At 34.3% G+C, this 13,335-nt stretch overlaps 1 protein-coding gene across 1 annotated transcript; it reads right to left on the minus strand.

Moving 5' to 3' along the window:
- Window positions 1-1,131: 1,131 nt before the first annotated feature.
- On the minus strand, window positions 1,132-6,716 carry LOC143565385 (plasma membrane ATPase 3-like). Its single transcript, XM_077052374.1, has 21 exons — window positions 6,662-6,716; window positions 6,394-6,513; window positions 6,218-6,316; window positions 5,987-6,124; window positions 5,776-5,910; window positions 5,511-5,690; window positions 5,205-5,411; window positions 5,005-5,124; window positions 4,811-4,930; window positions 4,613-4,735; window positions 4,413-4,517; window positions 4,196-4,340; window positions 3,925-4,089; window positions 3,601-3,839; window positions 3,489-3,521; window positions 3,335-3,416; window positions 3,107-3,267; window positions 2,599-2,796; window positions 2,339-2,521; window positions 2,081-2,256; window positions 1,132-1,306 (listed from the first exon to the last, which is right to left on the minus strand). The coding sequence occupies exons 1-21, from the start codon at window positions 6,713-6,715 to the stop codon at window positions 1,210-1,212; spliced, it is 2,880 nt and encodes a 959-aa protein (XP_076908489.1). The 5' UTR covers window position 6,716; the 3' UTR covers window positions 1,132-1,209.
- Between the last annotated feature and the right edge of the window lie 6,619 nt (window positions 6,717-13,335).

The raw sequence follows: 13,335 nt of genomic DNA on the forward strand, positions 1-13,335 counted from the left end.
ATTCTCAAACATTCCATTCCAATTCCAAATCCAATTCCAATTCTTTTAAAAAAAGTCCGTGAAACGAACGCGCCCTAAATGTTATACTAAATGAGATTTTTAGATATTTATGAATTATAAAATTTTATTTATCATTATTTATATCTTATGAATTCATAAGGTATGTTGTTATGCATATTATTTAATCTAACTTTTTTGTTGCATTTTTTTTAACCACCAGTGCATTACACGAGCTATATCATAGTATAATAACATATCAATTTTCTCTTAAAAGAGTATTCCCTATTACTAATATATATATATAAGAGAAGTTTGGCGACGCTGGACTATGATTGGTCCATTTGGCAAGATTCCATTGGACCAAGTTTTTTTTTTGTTTGTCTTTTGTTTTAAACTTTGATAATTATATTTCTAATTATCTTTGTTATGTTTGTTTTTTATTAGTTTAGTTCCAATACCAATATACCGTAACGGATGTGATAAAAACTGACATAATTTGCGTAGACTTAGCGCATTTTATTTTAGTTATAGTACCGTAACGAAACTGACCGAATGACAATTCTTTGTTTTTAGTCTGGTTTTATAAAGAAAGTGAAAAACCCAACCAAACTTGCATAGACTCACCGCCAGGGACCAACAACGCTCTGGTTTTACCAACGCTCGAGTTTCACCGACCAACGCTATCCCAATGTTCCATCTCAATTTTAATAACTTTTTTTTTTGTTTTAGTTTCCGTACAATAACACATGTAACAGAAACTGACCGAATTCACGTCAACTTACCGCCTCAACACTTAGGACCGGTAATGCTTGTGTCTTACCAATGTTCGGATTTACCAACCTGCCCAGCTCAACGCGCCGGGTAAAAAACTAGTTATTTTATATTTTCGCTTCTGCATCGCGTCATACACAACATATTGCAATTCGGTCATGTGAGAGTATTCCGTTCATATTTTTGTTAATAAAACAGGTTGAACACATTAATAATCAACAAAAATAAAGCTAACAATCTTAAATATGCAAACCATGAGATTTTAAAAAATGGACAAAAGAGATAAAGAAGTACTACTCTATATGTAATGGACTGATTCTCTTACAGTTATATGTGACACAACATTTAGAAATTTTTAACATACCAAACAATATATTGGGCACTTGCATACACACAGTGCACACTGCATATACCTTGAGACATAAGTAAGCTACATTCTCACACGGTGTACGATTGTTGAATTGTATCTATGTCGATGTTCTTCAGTTTTACGACCGATTCCACATGACCTTTCAACGTAAGCAACTCTCGCAGCCTGCAGCAAAACAGTCATACCATTATGACACGTGTTAATAAACTGTTTGGCAGGAAGTTTGTTTATTTAATAAATGAGCGAACACGAGCAAAATTTTTTTGTTCATTTAATTAAGCGAATGAACATGAACACCTGTTTTGTTTGTTCATGAAAGTCCGTTTATGTTCATATACGTTTGTGTAAGTTTTAATAAATACATAGGTAGTTACAATTATTTAAATAGAAACATGAAAGGGTCTCATTAAATTATGTGTGTGTGTGTGCAATTGGGCACGTTTGTTCTATTATGTTCGTTTAAGTTTGTTTGTTTTTGTTCGTTTCTGTTCATTTACGTTCATGAACTGTTCGTTTAGGTGTTAAACAAATGAACACGAACATGGCCAATTTCTTAATGAACGAACATGAACACAAAATTGTTTGCTCATGAAAGTCCGTTTATGTTCGTTCATTTATGTTCATATACGTTCGTGTAAGTTTTAATAAATACGTATGTAGTTATATTTATTTAAATAGAAACATGAAAGGGTCTCGTTTAAATTATGTGTGTGTGTGTATGCATTTGGTCACGTTTGTTCTATTTATTATGTTCGTTAAGTTTGTTTGTTTTTGTTCGTTTCTGTTCGTTTACGTTCATGAACTGTTCGTTTAGGTTTTAAACAAATGAACACTAACATGACCAATTTCTTAATGAACGAACATGAACACAAAAATTTGTTTGATTCGTGTTCGTCCGGTTCGTTTACACTTGCTAGTCTTATCAAGTAATCATAGTACCTTGTCATATCGGCTCTGCGTTTTGCATCTTCAGCCATTTGGTTAAGCTCATTGTAGTTGCTGCGGTCAACGTTATGAATTTCAGGTGGGTCCAGCCCGTGCAGTGTTCTTTGAGCTTGAGCCCATTTAAGCTCGCGGTCTTCCTTCCCAAAGTTTCTTTTCCTGGTGAAAGCCACCTGCATGCAACAAACAAGTTTATTCCTTAACCCGTGTGCTAGCTAGCTAGTTAGTTAGTCAGTCAGTCAACGTTTTACTCACGCGTTGGTCAATGACAAGATCCCATGCTTTACCACTTAAAGCATATCTAATGAAGAACTTAATGAAATCAAGTGGGATGTAAAACACAATGTTGTAAAGCCATATAACACCAGCCCAGCCCCATCCGATCCCTTCGATCGCAGCAAAATTCCAATCTGCGTATACGGCAATCAACGTTGCAATCTGAAAATGGAAATTATTAATCAACTTTTTTAATTAATTATCAATAATTGATTGATAAGTCCACAGTTTCCACTTACCAACTGAGCAATCAAGAAAGCAGCGAAAAGTAGGGCTCCGGGACGTTCATAAACAGACCAGCTTCTAGATCGTGTAACGAATATTAATGCTTGACTGATGGTACTCACTTGTAGGTATACTGCTGAGGCTAGTTTTTTCTTAAACTCATCAGACCCAATGTGGTCAGCTTTCTGAAGGCTTGAAACTCCAAAAATACGCTGGATATTGCCACGTCGGATAAATTTTGTAATAAATATATAGCCGATGATCGAGAAAACAACTAAAATTATATCTTTCTTGCTATATTCACACATCAGAAATGTCATTTAACCATTTTATTTTCTTAAAATGAGGTTAATGTTTGTACATTTCACACGTGAAGTTGTGAACATAAAGTTGATACGCGAAACTTGTTTAGTTAAAAAATTGTTTCATATGTGCACTGGTGTATATCGTATAAATATAAGAAAAAAACGAGTATTTTCTTGTTTTTCTGTAAAATTAAACTATGAAGAGAAACTTTCTTACCGGGAAAAAATCTGTATCATATGCAGCCCAGAAGAAAATGACTGTCATCATAGCTAAGTAGCTACCGAGAATAATGCCTGTAGCGAAAATCTCTGCTAATTTCCAGCTGTCCGGTTGAGGGGACGGTTTCACTCTATCCTTGGAAATAGTCATAATGGTACCTGAAAAAGCAACTCTTTAGTTGAGAAGATTTAATGATTTGTTGTCGGTTGAAGAATGAATTCTAACCGTCATTGAGAATTGCAATGATCAGGACCATGAAGGGTGGAAAGTCAAACTTCCATATGAGAGCTAGTAGCATGAAACCAAGCTGTTGAAACAGAGATTAGTCAACATACAGTAGTGCATAGTCAAAGCCAGAACAATATACATAATTACATACCACTATACGGATAGTAATCGAGACTGCGTATATCTGCAAAAGAGTAATTAAGAATTGCAAAATTAGATACATGAGTGAAATATGATTACTAAAGATGTGAAGTTAAACTTACAGTGTAATTTTTCATCCTCTGAAAGATTGCTCGGCTAGTTAATACTGCACTGATGATAACGCTAAGACCAGGCTCGGTCAGCACTATATCGGATGCACTACGTGCAGCATCAGTTGCATCTGCAACCGCGATTCCAATATCCGCTTTCTTAAGTGCAGGTGCATCATTTACTCCATCACCAGTCATACCACATATATGCTTTCTTGCTTGTAAACGTTTCACAATTTCATATTTATGCTCTGTAACAAACCACAAATATATAGCATTAAGTAAACTAACTGATAACCAAAAAGAAATATTTTATGTCAATGATGATAGATATACCGGGGAAGACGCCAGCAAATCCATCAGCTTTTTCAATCAACTCGTCAATCGGTAAGGCAGCAATCGATTCGTCTCGGTTTTGTCCCAGCAATGCAGATGAAGGGTACATGTTGGTCCCCATTCCTAGACGTCGTCCTGTTTCTTTTCCTATTGCTAGCTGATCACCTATTCAAGATAAAAAAGTTCATGCATATGAAGTGATTGTCGGATGCATTCACTAATCATAATAATACTTGTTACATCTTAGATAATATAAGTAAAGAACTCATACCTGTTATCATTTTAACACTTACTCCAAGATTCAAAGCTCTTCTAATAGTCTCTGCACTGTCATGTCTGGGTGGGTCAAACAGAGGCATAAGCCCAATAAACTCCCATGGGCCTCCCGGGCTTTCCTTCTTTCCGGCAGGGACTTCCTGTTTATAAAAAATATTATTAAAAAAACTCACTGCAGGATGTTTTTAGTTTTAGATTTTTTTTTCTCAAACCTGGTATGCGACTGCAAGGGATCGTAAACCACGCTCAGCGAATTTATCTATCACAAGATGAACTCTACGCTCAATTTCCGATTTATTATGTGCAAGATTCAAAATCTGAAAAATCATAAAAGACAAGTAATTGGTTATTGGTCAGTTACTGATGATATTGTAATATTGTTAAAGCAATGCACATCAGTTGCTTTCTTTACCTGCTCAGGTGCACCCTTACTGACACGATGCATTTTATTTTCACCGTCAAGATATGTCAATGCTGTCCTCTTATCGGTTGGGTTGAATGGAAGGAAATGGATCTCTTTAATACCCGCCCGTGCCTAAATAAAACATATAATATTATTAATTTATTTCAAACCAGATCAGAAAAACCATTAATGTAATAGATTTTCAACCTCCTTAGGGTCAGCCAGCATCCCTACTATAGCAGCATCTATTGCATCTTGGTTTTCCACCCTAGAGGCTCTTGCAGCCATCAACACCACCATATCAGCATCAACTCCTTTAGCAAATATCTGCAAAGACAAATGAGACACTAAGTGAAATAATAATGTTTTGAAACAAACCGAGTGTTCAAATGTCAAGTAACCTCGATTAGATTTTTGTCAACAGAAAGCTTGTTTAGTGTCAAAGTCCCGGTTTTGTCGCTGCAAAGAACATCCATGCCTGCCATTTCTTCGATTGCTGTCATTCTTTTTGTAATAGCTCCCTGCAATGATGTCGAAATGTTGCACATATATTAGGGTCCTTCTGACAATGAAACAATATAAGCACAAATTTTTAACCAACCTGCTGAGATAACCGATGAGAACCGATTGCCATTGTGACAGATAAAACTGTTGGCATAGCAATAGGAATACCACCGATGAGAAGAACCAGCAAATTGTCAATTCCAGGACGATATTTGCGGTCTTGAATTGGGTACATCACAATGATTTCTACTATCATTCCGACAGCAATTGAACATATACAGAAGTTCCCAATCGCTGTCAGAACCTGCAAGTTGTGGCATCGTGTTCATACTTGATAGAAGCTGGAATTTGTGTCATCTAGTGTTTATTAAACGAGCAAACAGATGCATATGTGCTTTTATACCTTCTGAAAATGACCGACTTGGTGTGTAGAATCTACCAAATGTGCAGCCTTCCCAAAGAAGGTATGCACACCAGTGGCAATGACCACTGCTTCAATCTCCCCTTGTTTGCATGTAGAGCCAGAATAAACTCCATCACCGGGAAGCTTTGTTACAGGAAGTGATTCACCGGTTAGCGCAGACTGCAGTTCAACCAATTGGAAAATTAGAAGATGAAAGGTTTAAGAAAAAGGTTAGTCAAATAATAAGATTTAACAAAACAAAAACCTGATCTATCTTTAACGGATCGCCATCAAGAAGTCGAGCATCAGCTGGGATGATATCCCCGAGCTTAATGCTGATTATATCACCTGGAACAAGAATGGCTGCTTCTTCCTCATTCCATTTCCCATCTCGAAGCACCTAATATTTCGTTTGTTGATTTCATTAATCTAATATATAAAATATGTTACAGTCAACTCAACTGAAATGTTAATACCTTCGCTTTGGGTGCAAGGTGTGCCATGAGAGCTGCTGCTGCATTACCAGCATTGTTCTCCTCTATAAAGCTAATTGTTGAGTTTATGACAAGCAGCGTGATAATCCCGACAAAATCCTGCCAGTCAGGTGGTTTACCCTGCACAATAACCAAGTTTCATCAACTAATCTGAATAAAACATCAACATAATGTCACATTTACTAATATATAAATACAGTTAATATTACTCACTCCTCCATTGGCAAGTGCAATAGCCATAATTGCTGCAATTTCCATGACCCATGATAGCGGGTTCCACATAAACCCTAAGAACTTTAAAATCTTGCTCTCCTGAAATTACAACAACAAAACAAATTAATCAGGATCAAGAACAGTAACTGTAAGCCTGAAATCTAAAAGCAACAAACCTCCTTCTCTTCAAGCTTATTGTGCCCAAAAATCTCTAATCTCTTTTCGGCGTCTTGTGACGTTAGCCCTTCTTTGGAACATCTCAAATTTTCAAAAACTTCCTCGAGTGGAATCGTTTCCTATAATTCGAAACATTTTAACTCATTAGTCACAATCTTTTGCATAATAACAATCAAGTAGTCCGACAAACGCCACGATTAACTTCTTAATCAACTAAGAAACTGACTCACGGTCATACAAACACAGATGCAGGTTACAGTTCCTTACCAAATCAACTGCTTCCTTCTTCACGGCTTCCATAATTTCATCCGTCTCCCCCATCCTACAAGAAATTAAGTTCATATTTACAGAACATGAACCATCAAATTAAAAAAATTGCAACTGCAACTGCAACTGCAACATACTAACTGTTCAGCTGCCAAAAATTTCAATTCATTTTCAAACATAACTAATATGCATTTTACTTCATAGTTCATAATAGCCTTCAACAACTGAATTTAGTCACCAACCACACATGATTAAATCAATCACCTTAAAAACCTAAATTACATGAAGATCAATAATCATCCAAGTAAGCTAAAGGAACAAACCATAAATGATGAGAGATCACCTAAGACTCATCAATTTCGTAACGTGAACTTCTGCTTTAACCAGGAGTGTAAACGAGCCGAGTCTGTGCTGGAGCTCGGCTCATGATTTGTTTTATCAAGCTTGAGCTCTGCTTGTTTATTATTTATTAGTTAACTTATATACGTCTTTAATTTTTTTCGTATATTTGAGAAAAACCTTAAACGAGCTTAAGCTCGGCTCGAGCTCGTATAGTACCTTAAACGAGCCAAATCTCGAGCAGTTCACAAGCAGCTCGGCTCGTCTACACCCCTAGCTTCAACAATCAATATCCATACATACATCTATACATTTACAGTGAATATTATCATCTCATCAACACGATCATACCAACCGAACCCCTATTTAACCGAACACGAATCGTTAGGTTAGATCAAAATAATTTCAAATCAGTTACCATATAACCTATAGTTGTTCTAAATCAGGTAAAAAATGAGCTGCATGATCTAATCGATACTTCTAACAAACGAATCAAACTGAATTTGAATTCAATGAAGTTGAAGTGCTCGACTCGTGAGTTGTTTTATCAAGCTTGAGCTCGGCTTGTTTATTATTTATTAGTTCACTTATATACGGCTTTAATTATTTACATATATTTTGAGAAAAACCTTAAATGAGCATAAGCTTGGCTCGAGCTCGCGTAGTACCTTAATCGAGCCAAAGCTCGAGCAGCGTGGCTCATTCACACCTCTAGCTTTAACAATCAAACTCAACACATATAGCTATACATTTTACGACGAATATAATCATCTCAACGCCATCAAACTAACCGAATTCCGATTTAACCGAACACAAACCGTTAGGTTAGATCGAAATAATTCATATACATTTTAATTATTTTTATTTATATATTTAAAAAAAAACCCCTTAAACAAGCTTAACCCGGCTCGAGTACCTTAAACGAGCCAAAACTCGAGCAGCTCGGCTCGTTTGCACTCCCAGCTTCAACAAGCAAAATCAATACATATAGCTACACATTTACAATGAATATAAATGATGAGAGACCGCCTACGACTCGTCAATTTCGTAACGTCAACTTTCTGCTTTAACCAGTAGTGTAAACAAGCCGAGCCGAGTCGTAGCTCGAGTCCGAGCTCGAGCTTGGCTCGTTTCAAGCTCTTTCTCTAAAGCTCGAACCCGGCTAGTAAGCTGTTTTTTCAAGCTCAGGCTCAGCTCCTTTATTATTAATTAATAATTCATATACGTGTTTAATTAGCCAAAGCTCCAGCAGTTCACGAGCAGCTCAGCTCGTTTGCACTCCTGCTTCAACAATCAAATCCAATACATATATAACTATACATTTACAACGAATATAATAATCTCAACACGAGCAATTATCATTTATCAAACCAACCGAACACGAACAGTTAGGTTAGATCGAAATACGTACAAATCTGTGATGTATACTTGTTCTAAATCACGTAAACAATCAGCGCATATGATCTAATCAAACCGAAACCGAAATCGAATTCATTGAATGAAGAAGTTGAAATAATAATAATAATAATAAGTCAAAGAATTACACCTGAAATTGATGAGAGGAGTCTGCTGTTTGGTTTGACTAACTGTCTAACTAACTGATTGAAGAAGAAGAAGAAGAAGCAGCAGCAAATAAAGCGTGGGAAAGTTGATATAGTGTGTGTGAATGATTAGTGTAAAATGGTGGTTGGTGGGGGTAAATGTGTCTTTTCCTTTTTTTTTTTTTCGGTTTCGATTTTTTCAGTATTTTAGTTTTGTTTTGCTTGTTTTTTTCGTTTCTGGTTATTTTTTTTTCGTTTTTCCTTTTTTTTTTTGTTTTTCGTTTTGGTTTGGTTTCGATTTTTTCAGTATTTTAGTTTCGATTTGTTTGTTGTTTTTTTCGTTTCTGGTTTTTTTTTTTCGTTTTTGTCTGCTTACGTGCATACTAATGTTCGGTTAAAAAGTTTTCTATCCATTTTCAGTTGTTTTTATCTTGGACTCATTCCGACCAATTCCAACTTTTTCCTTCTCTCACTCTAACCAGTTATGCATTTTACTTAAAACTAAATTAACCTAAAATGGCCTAAAATAATAATAATGTAAATAAACATGTAAAAGGACAGTAACACCCCTGAGTTAACGTTGAATTTAGACCGAGTTAACAATTTGGACGAAATTGTCAACGGTTGGGAAACATCGAGAGTCTCATTGCGAAAAAATATTTTTGGACACAATTCGCAAACGTGACCAAACTTCAGAGACGATTTTGGCACTGTACTCATATAATTAAGAAAATGAAAAGGCATGTCTACCCCTGACTTAACGATTCAGTTTAACGGGGTTACTGATTTTGATGTAATTGGCAAAAATTGGAAAACATGGATAGTCCATTTGCAAAAATAAACTTTTTAGACTAAATTCATATTTTTGCCAAACCAAAAGGACGAAAATAATACTTTACTCTTTTTTTTGTTTATGTTTTGGTTTGATTTCGAATTTTTCAGTATTTTAGTTTTGATTTGTTCGGGGTTTTTTTCGGTTCGGTTATTTTTGTTTCCGTTTTTGTCTGCTTACGTGCATAACAATGTTCGGTTAAAAATTCTCTTTTTATTAAAAATTAATAATAATAATAATAATAATAATAATAATAATAATAATAGGGTAATGGCTGTGAGAGGCATTGTCCACTACACCCGTTTTATGTATAATGCCTTTATAATGACGTGACGTCTCATGGCATACAACACTCGCATAAGGCTAATCTATTACGCATAGTCTAATAAATCAATTTGCGAGACCTATATCACCTTGTGTGACTAGTGTAAAATGGTGGTTGGTGTAGGGGTAAATGTGTCTTTTGGTTTTGATGGTGATGAATTTGGCGGGTACCACTTATTAGACTAATTTAATTTAATAGGTGTTTTATATTTGGATTTATTGGTGACTAGGAGATGGCTTTATGTGTTAATTACTTGTCAAAATGAGAAAGATATTTGGTGGTGATTGATGGGTGTTTAGTTGGAGTGGTTCATGAATTATGTGGACCATTTTAACAAAAGATAAGCTTGATTAATTTATGCGTTAGTGTGTAGAGGTGGGCAAATAAACTGGTTAACCAAATTGGTTCAAAAAGTAAATTGAAATCGATTTAAACTGTAGGTTTGGAACTGGTTTGTAATTTCTTCATAAAAACCGGTTAACCAAACCAAAACCAGCCAAAACCGGGCAAAAACCAGTCAAATCCCAAACCAAAACCGATCGTAACCTAGTCAAGAAACCGGTTTTAACCCGAACCAAACCAATCATAAACCAGTTTTGTCTTTTTTTGACCAAACCGAACCTGTTTCAACGCAAACCTGTTTTGAGTTTTAAATCAGTTTATGCACCTTTGTTAGTGTGTAACAATCATTTCATGTTTTTTTTAATTCAACAGCTAATTTGAGTTACTGACGGTCATTGGCTCAACCAATCATTTTCATTTCCCGAGATCGAAGAATCAGATACCACTCTCAGCAGGGAACCGACACCATATGTGAGAAAACCCTTTGGCCCAACCTTGACTGCTTTATTTTTTTTACCATATATGAGACTTGAACCCAAAACCTTCCCGTTTTTTAAATTGAAGTATTTATGTGACTCACATCAACCATTTAAACTAGGGATCATTGGCATCATTTCATGTTATTCTTAAGAAAGATTAAATATATTTTTGAAGATTAAAACAATTTTATTCATATAATGTTTCGAAATTTACTGCCAACTTTATTATCTTTGTCATATGATAGCAACAACCTAACAGCATACCCAATGGTAGTATTATGTAACAAAGCAATGTTTGGGTGGGTGAGATTGACAGAAGATGACAAACATTTCCTCTTTCTCAAAAAATAAAAAGACTGTAGAAAAAAGGTTAAAAAATTTGTAAATAAATTAACTGTTTTTTTCTGAACGGATAAATGATATATATTTTAGTAAGGAAAGTTTGATAGGTGTGATTAAATCTTGTGAAATTGAAATTAGTAGCTAGATTTGAAATTACAACAAAATCAATCAATATAAAGAAATTTGGAAAGAATTGACAAAGTCAAGGTTGAGGTGCCAAACAAGGATTTTGGGTTATAAATGTCTTGTGTAATGTATGGGTTTGTAACCCGGAGCAAAGGTTATTCTCATTTTAAGTTATGCGTTTTTTAGCTTACTTGTTTTTATCTAGTTGCTCTAAATATTAGGGCATGTTTGAGATTAAGTTTGAAAACAATTTATTGACTTATTGTTTCTTTTTCAAAAAGCTATTTAAAAAAATCAGGATTTGTGGCTTTTTGAAAACAACTTTTTAACAATTTCAAAAGGTTAAAATAAAAATGAGTTTTATGCTTGCCAAACATTTCTTTAACTTTTCAGCTTTTTGAAAAGTCAATAAGTTGTTTTCAAACTTAATCCCAAACATGCTCTTAATCCGTCATTTATTTGATTAACTTTTAATGTTCAAAATAAAAAAGCAAACATAACTATATTATGTTATACAAACATAGTATGTTAGAGCACTCTTATCCAGTTTCCTAAATTTTTGTGAGGGGAATTTGTAAATTATAGGGTGGGGTTTTGAGTAATTGTGAGTGTAAATTATTGGATGACGAGAGAAAAGGTAGTGATTTTTGTAAATTTGAGAAAGATGCAGTGATTTTTTGTAAATTATAGAGTGGAGAGAGAAAAATGTAACGATTAAAGTACAAAAAAATATTATTTAATTAAATAAATAAAAAAAATATAATGTTTTTTTAGTGTAATTATAAAAATGAAGGATAAAAAAAGGGATAAGAATGCTATTATAAACAAATTACCCTCATGTCATACTTTTGCCCACAATCATTGACATCCATATGTTACTTAGACACTATATCACCCATCTCTCCATGTTCAAGTAATATCACCAAACATCTTTTTTTTAACCAAACATTGCATGTTCGACAACCACTTTAACCATTGAACACACTCGGGTGCATACATCACACAAGATTAAATATTTACTAAATTACTCTAAGACCATTTGCTATGGTTTTAACGTGGGGAGCGTTACCACCATCCATGTCGTTTTAATACTATATAATTTGTTATGTTAATTGTTATAGCATTAATCGTCATAAAAAAATTTAAGTTTATATAATTTGCTATTCGTTAGAGTCTAAGGGCCTTTTTTTCTTTTGGCTTAGCTGAGACAATTAAATCCTCGGGACCGGCCATGTACCAAGCCGTACCGATATCAACCGAGTTCTTGTCACGATGCACAGGTTTAAAGCAACCGATTATACGATTAGAAAATACGATAAATTGTGAAATCACGTTCACCTCTAAATATCATAAAATCTAAATTAATATTTATCAGAACAACTTAAATAGATAGGCATTTTAATATTTTATAGCTAAAATAATTTTAAAGGTGTTACAAAAACTTGTGGCATTGGATAATAAATACTTTTTTGGAAAGTCAGAGCAACTCGTTGTTCTTATACGGTCTTATCTTTGATTATTCTAACAATTTGTTGTTCATGTCTTTTTCATATTATGGTTTAAAACTTTAATATATTGAATGCTAGCAAAAGAAAATGATCACAACTTTTGGACTATTATAATTTAGCAAACAAATGAATTCCAAAGATAAGAATGATTTATGTGTGACAATCATTTCATGTTGTTATTCTTAAGAGAAAAAATAAATCTATTGTTGAGGATTGATTTAGAAAAAAAAAAGTTTGTCAGACATGACTAGTTAAAAAAAAGGCTAATTAAGCAACTAAATAGCATGATCACATGAAAAGCATAGGGTTTTGAAGCCATTTGATTCAAGGTATTTCAATAACCTTTTTATTTCTAGTTATGATTCAAAAACATGAGAAATGTAAAATAAAATCAAACATTAAAGAGAATTCCTTCTACATGTATTTTCTTCTTCTTTGTTAAATGATTTTGATCCATCCTGGTATATATGTTTTTTGGTTCCATTCTGTTCGGATTGACAAACTGAAGCTAAGCAAGAACCGATTTCCAAGCTGCATAGGCTACTCTACAAAATGAAATCTATTCTAGTAGGGAAAGTTTGATAGGTGTGATCAAATCATGTGAAATTGAAATTAGTAGCCAGATTTGAAATTACAACAAAATCAATCAAAAAGAAAGACATTTGGAGAAAATTGTCAAAGTTGAGATTAAACGACAAGCAAGGAATTTGGGTATGAAAGTTGTCTGTAATTTACATTTTACGCCCCTATAACCAAGGGGGAAGCTTGTATTGCGGTCTGGGTGGCTTCGATTACCCACATTTTTTTCTCATTAGTGAAACTTTATGCATTTTCATCAGA

Source organism: Bidens hawaiensis, unplaced genomic scaffold (assembly GCF_021521415.1).
Source record: "Bidens hawaiensis isolate Kalapana, Puna unplaced genomic scaffold, B.hawaiensis_p1.1 tig00022325_1, whole genome shotgun sequence".
NCBI classification, from domain to species: Eukaryota; Viridiplantae; Streptophyta; class Magnoliopsida; order Asterales; family Asteraceae; genus Bidens; species Bidens hawaiensis.

Bases quoted from the DNA above. Each gene is read 5' to 3' on its own strand.
- LOC143565385 (XM_077052374.1), bottom strand. From the start codon at position 6,715: ATGGGGGAGACGGATGAAATTATGGAAGCCGTGAAGAAGGAAGCAGTT. The intron at 6,125-6,217 runs GTGAGTAATATT...GTTATTGTGCAG, and splicing joins TTGCACTTGCCAATGGAGGA to GGTAAACCACCTGACTGGCA. The intron at 2,257-2,338 runs GTGAGTAAAACG...TGTTGCATGCAG, and splicing joins ATCTTGTCATTGACCAACGC to GTGGCTTTCACCAGGAAAAG.